The 24,593-nt window shown below is 43.8% G+C and overlaps 1 protein-coding gene across 1 annotated transcript; it reads right to left on the reverse strand.

Moving 5' to 3' along the window:
- Nucleotides 1-4,737: 4,737 nt before the first annotated feature.
- Nucleotides 4,738-24,593, reverse strand: LOC115266539 (acetylcholinesterase-like). The gene is made up of 5 exons (XM_062852061.1): nt 22,979-24,593; nt 22,795-22,922; nt 22,601-22,737; nt 5,157-5,754; nt 4,738-5,100 (listed from the first exon to the last, which is right to left on the reverse strand). The coding sequence occupies exons 1-5, from the start codon at nt 23,564-23,566 to the stop codon at nt 4,812-4,814; spliced, it is 1,740 nt and encodes a 579-aa protein (XP_062708045.1). The 5' UTR covers nt 23,567-24,593; the 3' UTR covers nt 4,738-4,811.

Below are 24,593 nucleotides of genomic sequence, written 5' to 3' on the forward strand. Positions count from 1 at the left end.
ATAGTATTCCTTCAGAGTACCATCCGGGAGTTTCCTCCTAGAATTCCTCTTGAAATTCCTCATGGAACTTCCTGGATCCCAAAAATGCTTCAGGAGTTTATCACAGAATTGCTCGGATGTTCCTCTTGAAAAACGTCCGGGAGTTCCTTCAGGAAATCTTCCGGAAGTTCCTCTGGAAGTTCGTCCTGCAATTTCTCCTAAAGTTGTTTCTGGAATTCTTTCTGGAAATTCTTCTGGAATCCTTCTAGGAGTATCTCTGGAGTTAATCTGAGAATTCCTCCCAAAATTCCTCCTTTCTTACCGAAATTTCTCTGAAGGGTCACTTTGAAACACCTTCTGAAATTCCCACAGGAGTTGCTCGTGAAATTTCACATTAAATTTCACAGGGGACTCTACTTTTATTTCTTAGGGGGGTTTGCCTTAGAATATCTCTAGGAGTTTCTCCTAAAACTCTGGGACTTCCTATTGAAATTCCTTCTGGAGTTCCTCCTCCTCTGAGAGTTCACGCTGGAGCCCCTACGAGAGTTCATCCTGAAATCCTCCGGGAGTAAGTCATAGTATTACTTCGGATTCTCCACTTGAATACTCTCCACGAGTATCCTCCTGGTACCTCTATGAGAGTTCCTCGTAGATCCTGGAATTCCTCTATGAGTTCGTTTCGGATGTTCCTCTTGAATACCCTCCTGGAATTCCTTCGAGAGTTCCTCATGAAATGTTACCAGGAGTCCCTTCTGAAATTTCTCTAGGAATTCCTTCTGGCAGATCCTCCTGGAAATCATCAGATAGTTCCTCCAAGAATTCCTGCGGAAATCCTTTCGGTAGTTCCTCCTGAAACTACTTCGTGAGTTCATCCTAGAATTTCACAGGGAGTTTCTCATGATATTCCTGCGAGAGTTCATGCTGGAATTTCTTCGGAAGTTCCTTCTTGAGTTTCTTAGGTTATTTTTTTGAAATTCCTTCAGGATTTCCTCGAGGAATTCCTGCGGGAGCTGCTCGTGGAATTTCTCCTAGAAAGTCAACGGAAGTTTCTCCTGAAATTCCCACGGGAGTTTGACCTGGAACTTCCGTAGAAGTTCCCCTGGGATTTCCTCCCAAAATTCTTATGGCGATTTCTCCTAGAATTCCTTCGGTAGTCCTTCCTGTAATACCATCGAGAGTTCGTAAGAGTATTTCTTCAAATGTTCCTCTGATTGTTCGGATCCTGGTGGCCGCTCTAGCTACACCAAAGTTAAGGAACTTCTGGGAGATTCCCTGGTCTTGTTCCTGGAGAAATCCCTATCAAAAGTCGTTAAAAATAATTTTTGGCGCTAGTGATTTCTGACAGATGCTGTGCCAGTTATTTTTCCAGAAGCTCCACCATGTATCATTCCATGAGTTTCGTAAAGGATTGTGCGTAGTGTTTCACCAGGGATTTTTCTGAAGATTCACTAGTAATTTATCTTGAATTCCACCACTGACTGCTCCAGAAGTTCAGCTAGAAGTTCTTCCAGAAATTTCTCCAACAGTTCCGGAGGGTATTCTTCGTGGTGTTTATCAGGGATTTTTCCTGGAAATCCATCAGGGGTTGCTCTTAGAGTGCTGCTTCATTCCCCCAACAGCGGGGGTAAAAAAAAGAGTACTGCAGGTGATTACTGCTGCAATTCCTCTCAAAAATTCTTTAGAAATTCCGCCATACAGGAACTCCGCTAAGAAATTCATACAGGAACTCCGCTAAGGACTCCTCTAAAATTTACGCAAATTACTGCTCTTGAATTCCATCTGGGTTTATTTTAAAGAGATTCATCTAGGAGTTCCGCAAGGGCAATGCACTGCATCTGGATTATCTCTGCCAGATATTTATTCAACAATTCCAACAGAGATTTCCTCAATATATTAGTCAGAGATTTCTCAAACATTTTGCCAGACGTTTCTCAAGAAATTCCGTTGAGGATGCCTTCAAACATTTTGAAAGGGATTCCTCCAGGAATTATGCCAGGGAATCCTCCGGAAGTTCCGTCAGGCATTTCAAAGGAATGAAGGAATTTCAAAAGGATAACCTAAGAAACTTAAGAAGGAACTCCCGAAGAAATTCCAGCATAAACTCTCGCAGGAATATCATGAGAAACTCCCTGTGAAATTCTAGGATGAACTCACGAAGTAGTTTCAGGAGGAACTACCGAAAGGATTTCCGCAGGAATTCTAGGAGGAACTATCTGATGATTTCTAGGAGGATCTGCCAGAAGGAATTCCTAGAGAAATTTCAGAAGGGACTCCTGGTAACATTTCATGAGGAACTCTCGAAGGAATTCCAGGAGGGTATTCAAGAGGAACATCCGAAACGAACTCATAGAGGAATTCCAGGATCTACGAGGAACTCTCATAGAGGTACCAGGAGGATACTCGTGGAGAGTATTCAAGTGGAGAATCCGAAGTAATACTATGACTTACTCCCGGAGGATTTCAGGATGAACTCTCGTAGGGGCTCCAGCGTGAACTCTCAGAGGAGGAGGAACTCCAGAAGGAATTTCAATAGGAAGTCCCAGAGTTTTAGGAGAAACTCCTAGAGATATTCTAAGGCAAACCCCCCTAAGAAATAAAAGTAGAGTCCCCTGTGAAATTTAATGTGAAATTTCACGAGCAACTCCTGTGGGAATTTCAGAAGGTGTTTCAAAGTGACCCTTCAGAGAAATTTCGGTAAGAAAGGAGGAATTTTGGGAGGAATTCTCAGATTAACTCCAGAGATACTCCTAGAAGGATTCCAGAAGAATTTCCAGAAAGAATTCCAGAAACAACTTTAGGAGAAATTGCAGGACGAACTTCCAGAGGAACTTCCGGAAGATTTCCTGAAGGAACTCCCGGACGTTTTTCAAGAGGAACATCCGAGCAATTCTGTGATAAACTCCTGAAGCATTTTTGGGATCCAGGAAGTTCCATGAGGAATTTCAAGAGGAATTCTAGGAGGAAACTCCCGGATGGTACTCTGAAGGAATACTATGGCGAACTCACAGATAAATTCTAGGTCGAACTATCGTTGGAGTTTCCGCGTGAACTTCAGAGTGAACTCCCGGAAGAATTCCAGGATGAACTCTCGGAGGAATTTCAGAAGGAACTTCCAGAGATATTCTAGAATGAACTAAAGAAATTCTACAAGCATCTTCCGTAGGAATTCTTGGGAAAATTCCCGGAGGAATTTCATGAGAAACTGCCTGTGGAAGAATTTCAGCATAAACTCTCGGGGGAAATTATGACAAACTCACAGTGAAATTCTACGTGAAACTCCTGGTGTAATTTAAAAGGGACTGCCGGGGGGAATTCCAGAGGAACTTAAGAAGAAACTGCCAGAGGAGTTCCAGGAAGGACTTTGTGCGGAATTACAGAAGAAGTTCCCGGAGATGTTTTGGAAGAAACTCTCATACTTACTTAAGGAAAAAATTTAGGATGAACTCTTAGAGAAACTCCTGGAGGAATTGGAGGAGGAGAACCTGGAGGAATTCCCAGATGGACGTTTCTCAAGAAATTCCGTTGAGGATGCCTTCAAACATTTTGAAAGGGATTCCTTCAGGAATTACGCCAGGGAATCCTTCGGAAGTTCCATCAGGCATTATTTTATCCTGTCAGATATTTCTCTGGACCTAGCCAAGATGCGTTACACACCACATTTTGTCATATGAACGCGTTTGTTCAATATGCCATCAGTCTCTTGAGGGCATTCTCTAAGTTTTAGCAGTAACCACAAGCATATTCTCGAAAAACATGATGAAACCGTCGCTGAATGAACCAAATTGATTCTGGCCATCGGTTCCCTCAGGGCGCCCCAGAAAGTTTCAGAAATGGTCAACCAAGAGTGTGGCCACTTTTGATACGACCACATACATAGGAATTAAAAATCATGATGGTCACATTACATGTTTTGTTGTATGATCGTAATTAGCTTTTGTTGTCGTTTCCGTCGGGGTACCTGGATGTTCCAGAAGTGGCCAATAATGGGGGCCATGTCTAGCATCGATACAACCTCATATATATATATATATATATATATATATATATATATATATATATATATATATATATATATATATATATATATATATATATATATATATATATATATATATATATATATATATATATATATATATATATAACAACATATCTATGAAAATTCATGAAGGAAGATCCGTCGCATGACACATTTTTCTGTTAGAATATGATTATCCTCTAATGTCGGTTCTTCAGGGCATCCCGGAAGTTTCGGAAGTGGCACATGGGAACCATGGCCAGTATTGCTATGCAGTCACAAGTGAATTGACGAAAAATCATAAAAAAAGAGCCGTGGTGTTTTTCATCATGTTTTGCTAAATAAACGTAATTGACCCCTATCACCGGTTCTCCAGGTTGTTTCGGGTCATCCCGGAAGTTCCCGGAGTGGCCAGTGGTGACCATGTGGTCAATGATTCATCCTGACATCAGCTAATCATGCCTTACAAATTGCTGAACTTCATAACTGTAGTCAAGTCAGGTTTCATAATCTTGCAAGTAGGAGCCCGAACGCGCGCATTCCGCCACCCACGAACCACGCGTTGATAATTTCAATCAAAGCCACCCTGCCCACCTGGGTGCACCTCAGTAAAACCAGCAAAATTTTTCTAAGTCCAAATCGTAAACAACAAGGCCACGAAACGTCAAGGACTTAGAAAAATTTTCCCTAGCAACCGCGGCGTGCAGTGCCCTATGCTAGGGTTAAATGTTCTGGTACCTTCGTAGGTTACTAACAAGAATATTTATTTCGACAAAATTTACAATGTTATCCTTAACTTATAAGTAATATATCTCTACGACAGTAAGTCCGACTTGTACAATGCTATCATATTCCTCCAAAAGTCATGCCGCTGCTTGTCTGGGTTTTGCTCAACGCGTACCTCGGTGTTGATGTCGAGATAGGTTAAATTGAAGTCTTTCGAATCCGCGCACGGCTGCCTCACCGCTACTGGCCATGCCGGCTGGTCACGCTCCGTTGGCGTTGGATGCCCGTACTTTGCGAAATTTGTCCACAACCGCACAAAGTGGTTCCGAACTTTGACTTCATCACTATCAGACGGTAGGTTTGGCAACATCGGTGAACTGTGGAGGTAAGAAATTAATAGAAGTTGTGCAGGAAGATATGAACCGTCACTTACTCAAAAATGTAGAACTGATCATCGCCATGGCATGCTCCCTGAAATTGTCCAGTTCTTTGAAGCCGCTTAAACAGGCTGAACCGCCCGTGAAAGGTGAATCGATAGTGGAAATGTTGCACTTTGGGTTGATATTTCGCCAACAATTCTGCGTTGATCATGGTCGTCGTGACGAATGTATTGTCCGACAAAAGATCACGCATGTGTTGATTGTTGCTTTTTCTAATTTTCTTGGATCCGAAAAAGAACCGTTTGATCTGTATGCCAACATCTTCCAGGTTTAGTGAGGAGTTTTCCCGTAGATAGCATGGCACTAGTCTTTCCGGTTCCGTAACAAATGCATCAATTTGATTTTTCCGTCTCATGTAGAAATAAGCCAATATTCCCTCTCCGTTGGTACATCCGGTGATCAATGGCATATCTATTGTGTCGGTTTGCTTGAGGATTTGTTGAGGACTGGCAGTGATTATGCTGTCTTCTGATTCTATCTGCTCAATTACCGGCCGGAACAGGAAATTCATCGGAAGCTTTTTCTCATCATCATCGGCCACATCATGCTGATATTTGACGATTAGGTGTGCTGGTGCTTTCATTAGAGTTTCTACAAGTATGGACATAATTTAGTTGAATGAAATATGTTAATGTTTGCATTTACACCCGATTGTTTTTTTGCACGGGTCTGGTTTTTGCTATAACTCAGTCATTTTTTAACCGATTCTCATGAAATGTTGTACACTGATAGTACTAACCGTGTCTACATGTGAACAAAATTTCATAAAAGTCGGTTAAAAATTGACTGAGTTATAATTAATTTTAAATAGTTTAAAACTTTTCTGCTTTTTTAAATGTTTCATTATATTGCAAACGGAATTGCCTTGGCATTCACAATGTTTAATTAGGAAAATATTTATCCCAACGGTTTATGATGTTTGGTGAATCCCCGAAAATGTATTTGATTATTATCTTTATGAATCACAATCAAGGTAAATATAGCTTTTCTAGTTAAGTGACATTCTAACAAGGACAGAACGTGATTTGGCCCAAAGATACTGTATGCATAGGAAAGTCAAGGAAATTTCGACTACGCAAACATTGTGTACGCTGAAATTCTCTGCATAATCTTGTAACCAGTTGCGCAGCGCATCAACCGAATCGGTTATATAGTCATGATTAGGGACAATGGAAATTCGCGATTTCGCGAAAGCTGAGAAATCCGCGGAATAGGGCAATGGTCGCGTTATTAAGGAAATCCCGCGAAATGCCGCGAAATCGGACACAATTTATAAAACAACCTCAAAATTCTATCAATTTTATTTTTTTAAACATTAGTTAGCTAATAACTTTTGACAGCGTAAAATAATTTTCGATTTCGAATCCCTCATAGTAAAGGTTTAATGCATCCCGGTCAACCATTTCTTTAAACATCTTTACAATTCTTTATTAAGATCTTTAAAGACGTTCTTAATAAAAATCGATAGCGATCGACACCGTTTCATAAAGGTTTTCAAATAAATACAAAGTCTCATCGTTAAAGATTGAAACAGATTTACGAAGATATATCGATACTAAAATAGTGGGTTCTATTTTATCGACCCACCAAAAAATTTGCCATGGAGCTAAAAATAGCATCCATCTCTCATTCACCACCCGCCGCCCTTATGGTTTTTTTGCTTACATTTTTTATAATGAGAATTGAACTTACAATTACGAGAGCTTCCGGATGTTCTACTAGCGCCTTACTTACTAAACCACACGCTGTTGTACAGATCCTTGACGCCCAAAGCAATCAAGAATCAAACAATCATGCAATCACAGTTTTAAAAAGTATCAGAAAAACTTGGCAGCACATCTGCTGCTCAAATAACTGCTAGTCCGCTGGCCAAAACTGTTTTCACTGATGTATTCGCCATAAAGTCGCGATTCAAAATGCTGATTCTGACGATATTCTCGCAAAATTCATTCGCATCGGGACAGCATAACATGGAGAGCTGGCTGGCATAACTACTGTTGTTTCTGCTGCCCAGGAATGTTTCCGCCGAGCTTTCACCACACCTACCCATTAAATCATCCTTCTACTGGTGCTCCACGCATAAATCGTGAATATCGGAAGAAATCTCCTAAATAAACGACCGAGATTCTTTTTCGGCTGCAAAAGTTCCGATCATTGGATGTTGCCGATGAAAACCAAAACATTGCACTGTCATATGCGATATCGAAAAAAAAAATCTTCATTGTAGGTTCTCAATATCTGATAATTTTCTCGAGTTCTATTTTAGCACATCTTCTACGCTATCGTTATATTCTGATTCGTACAGATACAATACAGCTCTAAGCAAGTGAGAGAGATGATAACCACTCAAGAGAATAGAAATGGGACTATAAATTGGGGCAGAAACATAACCCGATAAACGCCTAAAAGTATGCAATGCATGGTCCTTGTAATTTCATGTAGTTTCGACTGCAGTGTTCAACATTACTCAATTTATTTGTTAAAACAAATCAAATAATGCTCACTATGTGTAGCATAACCAAACGTTAAAATACTGAAGAAGTTAAATTTTACACAGATAATGGTTTCAAATAAAGTAATTGAGTTTTTCCTTCAGTACCCCACGAACTCTCTTTACGTACTCACCATACGTAAACTTTTCAGAAATGTTGCATGTTTTAAAAAGAAATTCGTGTTAAGTGCTGTTCCTTTTAATTTGTATCCTTTGACAGATACGTAATTCGACCTCAAATATAAGGTCGTCTTCAGTGTCTCGTACTTACAGGTATTCCACTAACACGCTCAGGTTCATTATCATTCCATATTTTGATATAAAATTTCAATCAGATATACTCTACATGGCTTCTCCACTTATGTTCGTACTACTCCATGATTTTCTATTCGTGAACAATATGTGGATTTTATGGTATTATTCTGAGCACTTTCAAAGATACATCGAAAAGATAATGTATTTTCGGCTACATGGAAAATGATAAACCACCCAAAAATTCAATTTTATGCGATCTACCAATTGCAATTTAGAATAACGTACAAAAGTCTGATAAACATAACGCTGCGGGGGAAGAACATTCCCGGTAGAAATTCCTGAAGGAATCCCGGGAGGATTTACTGGCGGAATTCTGAGAGGCATATCTGGTAGAATTCTGAGGGAATCTCAGCTGAAAGCGTGATAGGAATCCCTGAAATAATCACAGAAGAAATCCCGGGAAGAATTGCAGTATAAATCCCTAGCGAGGATCCCGGCTCGTAGAAAAAATTCCATTAGGATTCTCTGGATATGTTTCGACAGAACACTTTGAAAGTATACTAAAATGAATCTATGAAGTATTTGCAGCAGAAATCCATGAAAGAATGGTTGTTAAAATTTCTGAAAGAATCCTTTCAGGATTTTCTAAAGCAATACCTGATGGAATCCCTCGAGAGATCATGATCATGATTCCAGATGACTTCTGGTTCTGCCGGTCAGAAGCTGAGCGAGCAGGTATTGCTCTAAGAACCATAGAAGATGTTTCTATGATCTAGGATTGCCTGAAAAAAAATTCGGAAGAAATCTATATATTTTCATATTTTTTTTCGGGAGGAATCCTTTAAAGAGTCACAGCAAGAATCCTGGAAGGAATCTCTAAAGAAATTCCAGCACAAATTCCTGAAGGAATGCAGAAAAGATTAACTAAAAGAATCCTTTCAGGATTTTCCAAAGCAACCCCTGCAAAAATACCTGAAGAGAACTCGCAATCCGGACAGCAATCTTAGAAGCAATATCTGGAGGAATCCCGGTAATAAACCTAGGAAGATTCTCGAAAGGAATGCCTGAAGAAATCCTGGAAAGAATTCCTGAAGGTATCTCGAAAAAACCTCAGCTAATCTAATCTCATCTCAATTCTTCACCCCACTCTCTAGCCTCTACCTAACTCTTCTTTGCCCTCTATTCCAACCCTCTATCCTACGCTCTATCATAACTTTCAACCCTACCATCTGCCCTACCCTCTACCCTATACTCTACCATGACAACTGCCCTATCCTTTACCGTACCATCTAGTCTTTATTGTGCTTAATCGTACCGTCTACCATAGTCTCTACCCTAACCTCCCACGCTCTACCCTACTCTCTATCCTACCCTCTTCCCTATCGTCGACCCTATCCTCTACCCCAGGCCTGCCTAACCTTTTTCGGCCGTGGGCCACTGGTGAAACTGCATACCAGTCGACGGGTAGAAATAAAAATTCGTTAATAATACATTTTTTTATCTTTTCTGAGCATGGCTATATAATAGAAAAAAACTTTTTTGCAGTTTAATGTTTCTAATGAAATTTGAAAGGTTTTTTTTTGATTTCTTGCAGGATATTGGAGCTTGACAAAATATTTAGGAAGTTCCAATAACATGTTTCAATGTAGTACCAGACAGAGCTATTTAATGGCACAAAAAATCTCTGAAAGCTTCAGAAATTGTGATTAAATTTTTCATGTTTTTCCTAAATAAGGTTTATGACGTAATCTTTCTATTTTGTTTTACAATCTTATCAAGCGAATTTTCACATTACACATTATTTTATTGTTAAGAATCTTTTACTTCAATTCTGTAGGACAATCAAACCAAATGCTTGCATATTTTTAAATCTTTTAAAAATTATACAAAATATACTCTAAAAAGTCATTTTATTTTTTAAAATTACTAAAATACATTTGCATAGAAAAATGAAAATATTCAGAATAATAATATCTCGGGCTAAATTATATCATTTTTGTCCAATCGTGCCGCGGGCCGCACAAAATGTCCTCGCGGGCCGGATCCGGCCCGCGGGCCGTACGTTAGGCAGCTCTGCTCTACCCTAACCTTCTACTCCACTCCACTCCCTCTACTCTATCCTTCACCCAAACCCTCTACCAGACCACCGCTTACCCTACCCGCTATCCTACCATCTACCATGACCCTCTGCCCTTTTACTCATAAAGCCCGATCAATAGATACCCGTATTGCATTGTATCGTAGCTCAAATTACCATACTGTGCCCGCCATCTTTGATATGGTCTGCCATCTTGAATTCTAAAATTGCGTCGAATATTATTTTTGAGTTCTACTCATGAAGCTCGATCGATAGATACTCATATTGCATGGTATCAGCTCAAACTCTCATTCCGTGGCCGCCATCTTGAATATGGCCCGCCATCTTGGATTTTGAAATAGAGTCAAATATTACCATTGTTGATTTTTGTCTTTTACTTATGAAACCCGATCGATAGATACCCATATTGCATGGTATCGTTGCTCAAACTACCATTCCGTGGCCGCCATCTAGGATATAATCCACCACCTTGGATTTCAAAATGGCGTTAAATATCGATTTTTGACTTCTATTTATCAAGCCCGATCGATAGATACCCATATTGCATGGAATTACAGACCATGGCTGCCATCTTGGATATGGTCCGCCATATTAAATTTCAAAATGGCATCGGATATTCATTTTTTAGTTCTACTTATGGAGCCCGATCGATAGATACCCATATTGCATAGTATCCGAAGCAGCATTGTCGTTACAAAGCATATATTCTGGAGTTTTGTCCGCCATCTTAGAACCTAAGCCGCCATCTTGAATTCCAATACCCCTACTACCACCTCCACATCCTAAGGAATGTGTATGCCAAATTTCAATATCAACATACAAAGAGACAAACATACAAACATATAAACATACGAGCATATAAACATTCAATCATACATACATACATTGACTTTTGTATGTATTGATTAAGAACTCTGTCGAAGGAAGGAACTATATATTATTGACCATTATCGAGACTCTATGGAATTTTTTTTTTTTACATTGGAAATGAAACTCATAGATCGTGAAAATATGTAATCTTTGCAGCATCGTTTACTCCACCTAGTGAACCAGTCACAAACTATATTGTCCACAATGAGCAAGGTATGGGTGTGGAGACCATCTTCTCTGAAGAAAGTATTCTAAATTTTTGCATAATTCTGGAGATATTCACATTAAAAGGACTGTTCTATTTATAGGACGCTGGGCGGATATGGGTTAAGCCGATATTGAAATGAAGGGACGATCGTTAAACGAGTTGGACGATATTGGGTTTCTCATTAATGTTTAGACTACTGTGATAATTTGAGAATACACTGAATCATCATTTCCCAGCGAAATTTCACACTAATCAAACTTATTTTGTTTACCTGTTGTGCATCCGACGCCCCTGTCTTGAACTCAACCGAACTTGTGCATGCCAGCCGCTGCGAAGTCGTGTGCGAAACTCGACTGTGATGATAATGAATTTCGGCCGAGTCTAAATGGGTGCAAATGTCGCAATAATACACGATGAACGAATGATGAAAAAGAGAATACGCACCGAGACCAAGGGCAACGACCCCAGCGAATAAAAAGGACTTCCCAAATAACCACAAGCATTATATCATAACATTAATTCAATCGTATTATAGCTTAGCTAATGCAACATAACTTTTATTTTACATCTGTCAAGTAATGAAGCGTTTAACATACATTATGAAAGCATTGAAGCATTACGAGATTTTGACAGTTCTGTATAGTTCTATAGAGCCGTTGTTAAATGCTTCATTGCATTACCATGTTAAAAGCTTTATAGCAATCAATAATGCAAGCATTTATTACTTTATATATGCCTTTACTAAAGCTTCCATCGTTGTAAACAGAAAAAAATCGCGCATTCCGAAAAAAAAAAGTGTAAAACACTTTTAGAAACAGAACCATTCTAAATAAAAGAAAAACAAACCAAAATTTTCATGGATTGCTGCGGAGCACTCAGATTATCATGCTCAGATATTGCTGTTTGAATTTATATTATGTATGGTTTTTTGGGTTTCTGGTTGGGACATGAAAACAATCAGATGCTGAGGGAACAAAAATTATGTGAGGTATCGGTTTCCTTATTTAGCATAAAGCCCCGATTTCATAAAAGTAAGGATTAAAGCGCTGTTTGTATTGTTTGTTATTTATTGTATTTTAGGTAGAAGTTAGCACGTATGAAAACAAAGAAAAAACAGAATCAACACAGACGAATTTATATTCGAGAGTAACATAACTAATATCATTCAGACCCCAGCACATTTTTAGAGTTGCCGAAAACAGAACTCACCAAGGCACGAGCTTAGTATACTTTACTTTATGTTGCACATTTTTCTAGGTGCAAAATACATGGTATCGTAGCACACAGCGTTAGCGCGTCCGAGTTTCATCGTGGTTCAGTTTCAGCAGTCTAGGTTCAATTCCCGAAATACAATAAAAAACATCAAAGTGAGAGTATCGGAAGATAAAAATAGATAGAAAAATGAAAAACATACTTTTTTTTCTTTTTTGACATGATGCATTAAGTATGCATTCCATACGATTTGATTGCATTAGCTATAAGGTACAAGCATTTTATATGCTTTAGCAATCACCACAGTAAAGCTTGCTTTAAATCAACAATAGTAGCGCCACTTTCGACTTTAAACCTACTTTAATGGTGCCTATATGACAAAACAACTTTATATCGCATGTCATATAATACACTATAAAGCGAAATTAATGCTCTATATACAGCGTCATGGTTACTTGGGTTGTGATTTGAAACTCGGTACGGTACGTGGAATTGCAGATCTCTCAACTTCTTCGAGAGCACCCACAATTGGTCTACGATTGATTTACTACGATAAATAAATAAATAAATAAACAAACTCGCCGATGTATCTACTAAAACACCGTTAGTTCGGCATTGTAGTGCTGCAGGAGGTGTGTTGGACAGGATCAACTGGTGCGAACCTTAAGCAGTAATCATACCATATACCATATCTGCGGGAACACACGCGAGCTGAGCACAGCTTTTATAGTGACGGGCGAATGCAAAGGCGTGTGATCGGTTGATGCCGATCAACCAAAGAATGTGCAAGTTAAGGGTCAAGGGCCGGTTCTTCAACTGCAGCATAATCAACGTGCACAACCCTCACTCCGGAAGCAGTGATAATAACAAGGATGCAGTATACGCGCAACTCGAACGCGAGTACGATAATTGTCCAAGAGACGATGTCAAGATCATCATAGGAGACCTAAACGCTCAGATAGGCCAGGAGGAGAAATTCAGATCGGTGTTTGGAAAGTTCAGCGCCCACTAACTGGCGATCGAAAACGGCCAACGACTCTTCAATTTCACCACCTCCAAATACATGGCCATACGTAGCACCTTTTTCCAACACAGTCTCCGCTATCATTACACTTGGAGATCACCACAGCAGACAGACGGATGGGGCAGCAGGGACGGATGTCCTGGGGCCTGACGCACCCCCCCGCTTGCGAGTCAGCCGCGTAGTTGCCGGCTAAGAATAGGACTACTAACCCCAATTCAAGGTGTCAAGCGACCCGTGCCGAGGAATGAGTGATCGAGGGGGTGAAAAAGATGCTCGATCTTTAACGGAGCCTGTGGGGCACCTGGGCACCCCCCACAGTAAGCTGTCCCTTACCGCGTTAATGCAGAGCTCTGGCGTGGTGGACATTATTTCTCGTGCGACTCGTGGGAATCAAATATGAGTAAACAAAATTCTAAAACAAGTGCAACAGGTAGTAGTGGTGCGATCAACCCCTTCGCAAGAAGCGGGTTGATGCGGTCTCCAACAAGGAGAAGCGAGGAGTCAGGTGCTGGAAGCTGCTTACGCAGCTCAAGCGTGGGAGCTCCTGTCCACTCCACGGCAAGCCAGCCGGCGGAGGTTATGGACGGAGCGTGGTTGCTGAGGGCCATCAGCCAAGTAGCAGGGAAAGGACGGCCCGCATTGGAGGTAGCTGAGCAGCAGCTTGGCAAAATTATTGACTTCGCGACAACTAAGTCGAATATAAGTAAGGACCTGAAAACGGCCTTGCTTCGGCTTAGAGCGTCAGTCGATGAGGCCAAGCAGGAGCACGCGGTCGCGGTGCTGGCTGTGGCAGCGGCGGAACCCGCAAAGGAGAAAGCGTCTAAGTTTACGCAAACGGAGGCCTTCTCTTTCGCGGGTAGTCCGAAGAGTGTGGAAGCGAATGCTCGTGACAAACGTGACAAGCATTCGCAGAAGCGGGCGAGGCAGCCGTCAGGTGAGGAGCTGTCTGGCGGTGCCCGCAAGGCCAGGCGCATAATAACCCCGAAAGCCGGTGGTTATGCCGGAAAGTCGGACCCCAGCCAGGGTTCCCGGAAAACTGGGAAGGGTGGGCCTGAAAAGGCCGGCCCGTCCCGGATTGATGGGAACAAGGGGTTGCGACCAATGGTGGGCCCTCAGCAGCCACAGAGCAGGGCGGTCCAAGGAGAAGACCCTCCATGGACAAAGGTAGAGCGGAAGAAGAAGAAGAAGGTGAATCCGCAGGTAGAAGCGAAGGACGCCAAGCCAAGGCGTAGGAAGGCAGGTGCCAGGCGCGAAAAAGGTGACGCTATCGTCATCAAGACCGAACAGTCGAAATACTCGGACGTCTTGAAGGCGATGAGGTGCGACGCCAAGCTCGAGGGTCTTGGAGCCGACGTACGCAGTATCAGACGTACTCGTACGGGCGAAATGATCCTGGAGCTTAAGCGCCAGAAGGATCACAAGGGCGCCGCCTACAAGAGGCTGGCAGAAGAGGTCCTTGGAGATGGAGTGGAGGTGAGGGCTCTTACGCATGAGGCGACTCTGAAGGTCAAAGACCTAGACGAGATCACCGAAGCGGAAGAGCTCGTCACGGCACTGCGGCAACAGTGCGATGTTCAGGTGGCCGCCACAGCCGTCAGGCTGTGGAAGGGGCCAGCAGGGACACAGATAGCTCTGGTTCAGCTACCTGTGGCGGATGTTAAAAAGTCCGTTAAAGTAGGGAGTATTAAGGTGGGCTGGTGTGTTTGTCACCTGACATTCCACGAGCCACCTGAGGTTTGCTTCAGGTGTCTGGAACCAGGACACAAGTCGTGGGACTGCAAAGGCCCCGACAGGCGCAAACTGTGTAGGCGATGCGGCGCTGAAGGCCATAAGGCCCAAAGCTGCACGAGTCCGCCCATCTGCATGATCTGTACCGGGAAAACCTCGAAAAACAGACATGCGATGGGTGGTCCAGGGTGCCCGGCCTTTAAGAAAGCCGCAGTGAGCAACAAATCACAGTGCAGGTAACGCAGCTGAACCTGAACCACTGTGATGCGGCTCAGCAACTGCTTTGTCAGGCGGTTTCTGAGTGGGAGACGGATATCGCCATCATTTCGGACCCATACCGAGTACCCGCCGGCAACGGCAACTGGGCCTCGGATGGGACCAGGAAAATGGCGGCGATATGGACGACGGGTAAATACCCCGTGCAGGAGTTGGTGTCTACTACCTATGAGGGCTTCGTGGTCGCCAAAGTAAACGGGGTCTTCTTCTGTAGCTGTTACGCGCCTCCGCGGTGGCCGATCGAGCGGTTCACGCAAATGCTGGACCGCTTAACGACCGTGCTAACAGGGCGAAGGCCGGTGGTAATAGCGGGTGACTTTAATGCCTGGGCTGTGGAATGGGGAAGCCGTTTCACGAACCAGCGGGGTCAGATCCTGCTAGAAACACTGGCCATCTTAGATGTCGACTTGGCTAACGTCGGTACCAAGAGTACCTATAGTCGAAACGGAGCGGAGTCAATTATTGACGTGACCTTTTGTAATCCTGGCCTAACAAGTAGTTCGAACTGGAGAGTAGATGATGGCTACACTCACAGCGATCACCTGGCGGTTCGCTACAGTATCGACGACTACAACAACAGCAGACAGCGGATAGAAGAAGAGGCGGCTAGGCCAAGGCCAAGCCCTCGTAGGTGGAAGACATCATACTTCGACGAAGAGGTATTTAGGGAAGCGCTCCGCCGTGAGCGAAACTTACTCGGTTTAGACGGCGACGAGCTGGTAGCGGTGCTCTCACGTGCGTGTGATGCGACCATGCCTAGGAGAGTCCACCCTAGAAATGGGAGGCCACCGGCTTACTGGTGGACCGACGCGATTGCGGACCTGCGCCGCGCCTGCCTACGGGCTAGGCGGCGGATGCAGCGAGCACGATCAGAGGAAGAGCGAAACGAACGGCGGGTGGTGTTCGCCGCTGCAAAAGCCGCGCTCAAGACCGAGATAAGAGCAAGCAAGAAGGCCTGCTTTGAGGGTCTCTGTCAGAGTGCCAATACGAACCCGTGGGGTGATGCCTACAGGATCGTTATGGCCAAGACGAGAGGTGTGATGGCTCCTACAGAGCAATCTCCAGAGATGTTGGAGGGGATCATTGGAGGACTTTTTCCGCGTCATGATCCTAGTCCTTGGCCTCCTTTCGTAGGACAGCCGGGGACTGGGGCTGGCGATGAGGAGAGGGTCACCGATGTGGAACTTGCGGGGATAGCTAAGTCCCTTAGCGTAGGTAAGGCCCCAGGTCCGGACGGAGTTCCGAACCTGGCCTTAAAAGTAGCTATTGCAGAAGCTCCTGAGATGTTCAGGTCTGCTATGCAGAAATACCTGGACGAGGGAGTTTTCCCAGAAGCTTGGAAGAGGCAGAGCCTGGTACTATTGCCAAAGGCGGGGAAACCACCCGGAGACCCGTCGGCATATAGACCAATATGCTTGATTGACACGGCGGGGAAGGTGCTCGAAAAGATCATCCTCAATAGAATGTTGAAGTTCACTGAGGGCGTAAATGGTCTCTCGAGCAACCAGTATGGCTTCCGGAAGGGGAGGTCCACCGTAGACGCTATCTTGTCGGTTACAAAAACCGCCGAGAAAGCACTCGAGCCTAAGAGGAGGGGAATTCGCTTCTGCGGGGTAGTGACTCTGGATGTAAGGAATGCATTTAATAGCGCCAGTTGGGCTGCTATTGCCGATGCGCTCTTGCGTCTGGGGATACCGGAGTACTTGTACAAGATTCTCGGAAGCTACTTCCAGAATCGCGTACTAGTATACGACACGGAGGTGGGTCGGAAGTGCTTTCACATAACCTCAGGAGTCCCGCAAGGTTCCATCCTGGGTCCGGTGTTATGGAATGTCATGTACGACGAGGTGTTGAGGTTAGAGTACCCAGTGGGAGTGGTGATTGTCGGATTTGCCGACGATATTACGCTCGAAGTCTACGGTGAAACGATCGAGGAGGTGAAGTTGACTACCGACCACTCGATCAAGGTTGTGGAGGCGTGGATGCGGTCCAGAAAACTGGAGCTGGCTCACCACAAGACAGAGGTGACGGTTGTTAACAACATGCAATCGGCGCAGCAGACGGAGATCAGTGTAGGAGAATGCACTATCCTGTCGAAGCGCTCTGTCAAGCACTTGGGCGTGATGATCGACGATAAGCTTACCTTCGGTAGCCACGTCGATTATGCCTGTAAAAGAGCCTCCACAGCTATTGCGGCACTGTCCCGGATGATGTCCAATAGCTCAGCGGTGTACGCCAGTAAGCGCAAGCTTCTGGCTAGTGTTGCTACGTCCATACTTAGGTATGGCGGCCCGGCGTGGGGTACCGCGCTAAGTACTGAATGCTACCGACGGAAGCTGGAAAGTACTTACAGGCTTATGTGTCTGAGGGTTGCAAGCGCGTACCGTACCGTGTCACACGACGCTCTCTGTGTCATTACTGGTATGGTGCCTATCAGCATTCTTATCAGTGAGGACATGGAGTGCTTCGAAATGCGCGGCACAAGAGGCATACGCAAAACTGTCAGGATGGCCTCTATGGTCAAATGGCAGCGCGCGTGGGACAGTTCCACCAAAGGAAGGTGGACCCATAGGTTGATACCGAGGGTAGATAGTTGGATTAATAGGCACCATGGGGAAGTTTCATTCCACCTGACACAGGTCCTTACAGGTCATGGTTGCTTCCGACAGTATCTACACCGTTTCGGGCATGCGGATTCTCCCGAATGCCCAGTGTGCAATGGTTTAGAGGAAACGGCGGAACACGTGTTGTTCGTGTGCCCGCGTTTTCGCACAATGCGTGACCGCATGCTTGCCACATGCGGGGAGGACACAACTCCGGACAACTTGGTTCAGAGAATGTGTAGGGATGAGATTAGCTGGAATGCCGTTTCAACGGCAATCACCCATATCGTCTGGGAGCTACAGAGGAGGTGGCGCGTGGACTCGGAGAATGGCTAGTCCAGATGCAGTACAAGAGGTGGTCCAGGGGTTCGAAGTCGGCTTCGTAGGTCATACCGGTGCCCTGCGGTCGAAATCGACCCTTACAGCGATTAAGTGGCCGCGGAGAGGAAGTCCCGGTAGCGGTGCTGTCGTGGCGTCGGTCTACTGGGTTGGATCTGAGCCCGCGGTTGGAAAGGGGTCCCCGGCAAGGGTCGGGGTAGGTGAGACCCTGCTGTCTGCAACCTACGGGTGCATCTGATAGGGCCTGAAGGGTAGTGATACCCTTCCTTTGCGGGCAGGTCAGATCGGGTTGCACGTGGGCATCAGTTCTTGATGTCCGCTCAGCAGTAGGGCGCGGGCGGGGTTGACCCTGCCCGCCTTCCGAGGACAAAGGGAGTGGCGAGGACCACTCGGGAAACTGGCTAAGCGCCAGCATGCTATCGTGATGGACTCTCCAGAGCGAGTCATCGATGTTCGTTGCTGCTAGGCTACGGCAGCTAACCTTGAGGGTGCGATATGCACTAGCCCCTCTCTGAAGCAATACCTTTTTGGTGGTTCCGGAGAGACGTAGGGTTTGGCGACCATAGGAATGTGTTTTAGTGGGTCGAGGAGAGAGTAGTCCTGGCTTCTACCGGCATTGTAGAAGACGGCCTCATCCCCACACTACCCTAACCTTCCTGTTAGGGTGTCTGATGAGCAGATTTATCCCCCTATGGTTTAGAAGGAAAAAAAAAAAAAAAAAAACAGCAGACAGAATCCCAAATCGACCACGTCCTGAAGGCACTTTTCTGGCATTATCGACGTCAGGACCTACAGGGGATGGCCAAAATGTTTGGGATAGGCAACATTTTTTTCTCTCAAAAACATGTTCAACATGATATAACTTTTCATTGAGTGCATCAAAAAATCTCAAATTTTGACTGCTTGTCAACCTATTATATGTGCATCATTGGTACAAATTTGGGCTCGATATAATGTTTCGTAAAGTTAGAACCGTTCAGGTAAAACACTATTTTTTAGACAACTCATTTTAGAGCTATCATATCTCGGAAACGAGTGAACCGAATTGAATGAAATTTTGAAGTACACTAACAATATGTAAATGCTTCACAAACTATTAAAACATAGGTACTTTTTACACGTTGATAAAAGTTATCATGGATTGACACTTTTTGGATTTTTCTCGAAAAAACGTATTTTTTTACAACAATATCAATACATTTTAGTGTTGATATCCAAAGATTTTCAACTTCTGTTCTCAAGTTATCTGTAATCAGATATATTAGAGCCTATTTAGATTGAAGGAAGAACACATTTAGTAATTTTTGTGTGATATTGTAAATTTTACTTATTTTCCTCTCTATGGGTAAAAATTTCCACCCGGTATAACTTAATTCGCCGTGAGAAAACATTACATTTTATAACGTCGTATTAAGTACCAATATATTGTTGATAAACGTTAAAAAAATCATTCAATTCGGTTCACTGGTTTCCGAGATATGACACTTCAAAAATTAGTTGTCTGAATAATAGTGTTTTACCCGAACGGTTCTAACTTCGCGAAAAATTAATCAATCGAGCCCAAATTTGTACCAATGATGCACATATAATAGGTTGACAAGCCGTCAAAATTTGAGATTTTTTGATGCACTCTATGAAAATTTACAGCATGCTGAATTTTTTTGTGGAAGAAAAAAAGTTGCCTATCCTAAACATTTTGGCCATCCCCTGTAACATCGAGTCTGGTGATGGTAAAAATGCGCTTAAACCTCTCTGTGATTAACAACATTCGATACCGACGGCCACCTCGGTCGGTATGATCTGGAACGACTGAAGTAATCGGATGTCGTCACCGCACACGCGCAGATTCTCGAGACAGCGTTGCCGGACGATGGTGAGCTTGATGAATACCCACTTTGGGTGTGTGGAACGGAGCCGGAGGAACGATTGGTTTGATGACGAGTGCAGAGAGATTTTGGAAGATAAGAACGCAGCAAGGGCGGTCATGCTGCGGCACGGGACTCAGGAGAACGCGGAAACAGCATACCTGCCTCTTCCGGGAGAAAAAGCGCCGCCTGGAAGAAGCAGAGTGCGAACAAATGGAACTGCTATTTCCCAGTCACAAGAAACACGGAAGTTCTATCATAACTTCAACGCATCCCGCAACGGCTTCGTGCCGCGAGCCGAAATGTGCAGGGATAAGGACGGAGGCCTCTTGACGGACGAACGTGAGGTGATCGAAAGGTGATAGCAGCACCTAAATGGCGTGGAGAACGTAGGCACGGGAGACCACGGCAACGGAGGAAACGACGATACCAGTGCAGCGGAGGACGGAAATGATCCAACTCCCACGCTGAGGGAAGTTAAGGGTGTCATTCATCAGCTCAAAACCATGAAGAAGCTGGTAAGGATAGTATCGCAGCTGAACTCATCAAGATGGGCCCAGAAAAGTTGACCACCTGTCTGCACCGGCTGATAGCCTAGATCTGGGAAACCGAACAGCTACCGGAGAAGTGGAAGGAAGGGGTAATCTGCCCCATTCAAAAGAAAGGCGACCATTTGGAATGTGAGAACTTCAGAGCGATCACTATTTCGAATGCTGCCTACAAAGTTCTATCTCAGATCATCTTCCGTCATCTGACTTCATCGACGGCCGGTCGACAACGGACCAGATCTTCACCGTACGGCAAATCCTTCAGAAATGCCGTGAATACCAGGTCCCAACACATCACCTGTTCATCGACTTCAAAGCGGCATACGACAGTATCGATCGCGCAGAGCTATGGAGAATCATGGACGAAAACGGCTTTCCTGGGAAGCTGACTAGACTGATTAAAGCAACGGTGGACGGTGTGCAAAACTGCGTAAGGGTTTCGGGTGAACTATCCAGTTCATTCGAATCTCGACGGGGACTGCGACAAGTTGACGGACTCTCATGCCTACTCTTCAACATCGCTGTGGAAGGTGTGATGCGACGAGCCGGGCTCAACAGCCGGGGAACGATTTTCACAAAAGCCGGACAATTTGTGTGCACTGCGGACGACGTGGACATTATCGCCAGAACATTTGAAACGGTGGCAGAGCTGTACACCCGCCTGAAACGCGAAGCAGCAAAGGTCGGACTGGTGGTGAATGCCTCAAAAACAAAGTACATGCTGGTAGACGAAACCGAACACGACCGAATCCGTCTAGGTAGTAATGTTACGACAGACGGTTATACTTTTGAGGTGGTTGAGGAATTCGTCTACCTCGGATGCTTACTGACGGCTGACAACAATGAACCATGTACAAAACGCTAATAAGACCAGCGGTCCTATACGGACACGAGACATGGACCATGCTCGAAGAAGATCTGCAAGCACTCGGAGCTTATGAGCGACACGTGCTAAGGACGATCTTCGACGGTGTGCAGGAGAACAGTGTGCTGCGAAGAAGGATGAACCACGAGTTCGCTGCACCTTACGGTGACATCCAAAAGGCGGCCGAAGCCGGAAGGATACGATGGGCAGGGCATGTTGCAAGAATACCGGACAACAACCCTGCAAAGTTGGTGTTCGCGACAGATCCGGTTGGCACAAGAAGACGTGGAGCGCAGAGAGCACGATGGGTAGATCAGGTGGAGCGTGACTTGGCGAGCATCGGGCGTGACCGAGGATGGAGAATGGCGGCCACAAACCGTGTATTATGGAGAATTATTCTTAATTCAGTTTTATCTTGAATTTGATGCAACACTAAATTAATGAATGCTATCTTATTTGGTGTTACGTCGCTTTTCAACAATTACTGCATCATTTATGTAAACACTAAATGCAAGCGTTAGATGACAAAAAATCCATACATACATATCATAGGGTATTGATTCCCTTATTAAGCATGTGGCTTTCAATTTTAATCCTACTAAAAACAAAGAATTGCAGCGCTGTTTGTTTTGTTTTTTATTTGTTGTATTTTTTGTTGAAAGTGAGCACGCATGAAAACAAAAATAATGGATTCAATCCGTGCCGTAATCGTTTGTTTTCGAATAGGTTGAATTCGGGAGCGTGAAATTATTTAGGGCACCCGTACCCTAAATAAGATTGGCAGATCCAGTTTCAGCAGATCGCCAACCTTCTAATTCGGCAACATAGAGGAGAATTATCGTGTGTGTCTCAAAATCTGAAGCGCAGTGTACTCATTCGTTCCAATATTTGTAATTTATAATTTGTACACCACCTTTACGACGCGATTGATGTACAACTAAAAAGATTTGATGACCATTTCACATTTATTTTTTGGATTGCTGTGAACTCTGGGTGCAAAATAATCTCACAAGATAGACGCAGATTTTACTAAATTTTCTGGAAGAAGATCTTACCGTAAACTCCGTCGTCTGAGCATCCCTTGTATCCCAGCAATTTAGCCAACTTTCTTGCTTTCTTCTCCGGGTCAACTTGAAAGAAGGAATCCGTACACACCACTCCACTCTGACAGATAGCTCTTTTGAAATATTTTCTGAAATGCTCATACGATCAACATCTGCTGGAACTGAAACATGTACATTGCTCATACCTGGAATTTGGAGAAAGATAATGCAAGTATGTTGACCAACTTCCTGCACTCTCACCAAAAACAGTTACATTTTCTGGATTGCCTCCAAATTGATTAATGTTTTCCTTCACCCATCTGAATGCCATAACCTGGAATCAACATATTTTCAATAGTTACACTGAAGTACGTCTGATGGATTTCCAACCTGATCTTTCAATCCAGCGTTGCCAGCAATTCCCATACTGGGAAAACTCAGGAATCCTAATGGACCAAGTCGATAACTGATTACAACTACGACGACCCCTTCCTGCACAAGATGTTTCGGGTCGTGCAAAAAAGTCCATGCAGACCCATGGACGTAACCACCGCCATGAATGAAGACCATCACCGGTAGATTGGGATTCCAACCGAGAAGCTCTGGAAGCTGCGGTGTGTACACATTCAGATGAAGTTGCTTTTCCGATCCCTTTATAATGAATGGGATGTACATGTTTTGTTGAATGAACTCGCTTCTATCGACCGCACAATCAACGAGAGCCGTGTCAAATTTCTCCAACGGCACAGGTGGTTTGAATCTGAGGTCACCAACTGGAGGCTTGGCATAGGGGATCCCTTTGAAATAGTGATATGTGGATCCATTTGGAAGGCTCGTTGATATGCCTCGTAGTTTTCCTTGTCGCACTTCCACGGTCGGTCTCGGCGAACGAGTAAATATTTTGATGAAACGATTATGCAGAAAGTATTTTATTGTCCCGATCACCAATCGATAAACTCCGACTATGAACTCGATCATTTCAAATAACAAGCTTTTGCACGATGTTCTAAAAATTAAAGTTAAATTAATGAACTTAACAATAAAACCATTCAACACTAGATAACACTCCGCACACGTGCAAGGGCTGATGATAAACTGATGCCCAACGTGGGTTTCAAATTCCTATGAAACCGTGAGGGTCGTGTGGCGATCGTTCAAGCATCATTATCAAGGTTACATTTCTAACTTCTCGTCTCATTCGCCTCCGATGGCAGCCAGCCAGCAACGGTTTCCAGCGCTATCATAAGCTGATGTCGGGCTCCGTCTAACTGATGTGCGGTGAAGTGTAAAACTTACAGAGTGACTATTTATGACGGCACCATAGAGAGGAAACGTGATCTTTAGGGCTTTTATGGAAAAAGGGCGGTGGCGAGTAGGTGAATTCAAGTTTGCGACTAACTTTTTTTAGCAGGGTCAATATTTTGCGCGCAAAAGCCGAAACACATTTTAATCAATTGGCTTATCATTTTGGGTCAACGAAATGGCTTGACTCCAAGAAAAAGTGCTTATTTTATGAATGACGTGAAACTTAGTTCTCTAGGCAGGGGGAACGCTCAAATGTTTGAGAATAATCCTAACGGAATCTTTGAATAGCCTTGTGACAGTGAAACAAAGATGTGTTAACGTAGTTAAAGTATCAAAAATTGCAGTTAATGTTTGCAAACAATTTAAACCTTCTTGGTAAATAGGTTAACTGATATACATACCTATAATACTGTAATTGCACCGGCTATATTATAGGGTATAAAAGTTTCAACGCTTAATAAAAGAAGCAGAAATCAATTGGCAAAATATGAAAAAAAAATGATAGTCAAAGTCTTTGGACTGTGGACAAGAAAAAAAGGATTGAGCTGAATATAAGGAAAGCGTTCAATGGTAAACTTTAAACAATGGTAAAACTTTAACAAAGATGTCAACAAAACCAACAAAAAAGAGGGAAGGCCCAACTACACGTGGAATGTTTCGTTAAATCAAGATTTAAGCAGGTACCAACATATAAATATTG

This window comes from Aedes albopictus, chromosome 2 (assembly GCF_035046485.1).
Source record: "Aedes albopictus strain Foshan chromosome 2, AalbF5, whole genome shotgun sequence".
NCBI classification, from domain to species: domain Eukaryota; kingdom Metazoa; phylum Arthropoda; class Insecta; order Diptera; family Culicidae; genus Aedes; species Aedes albopictus.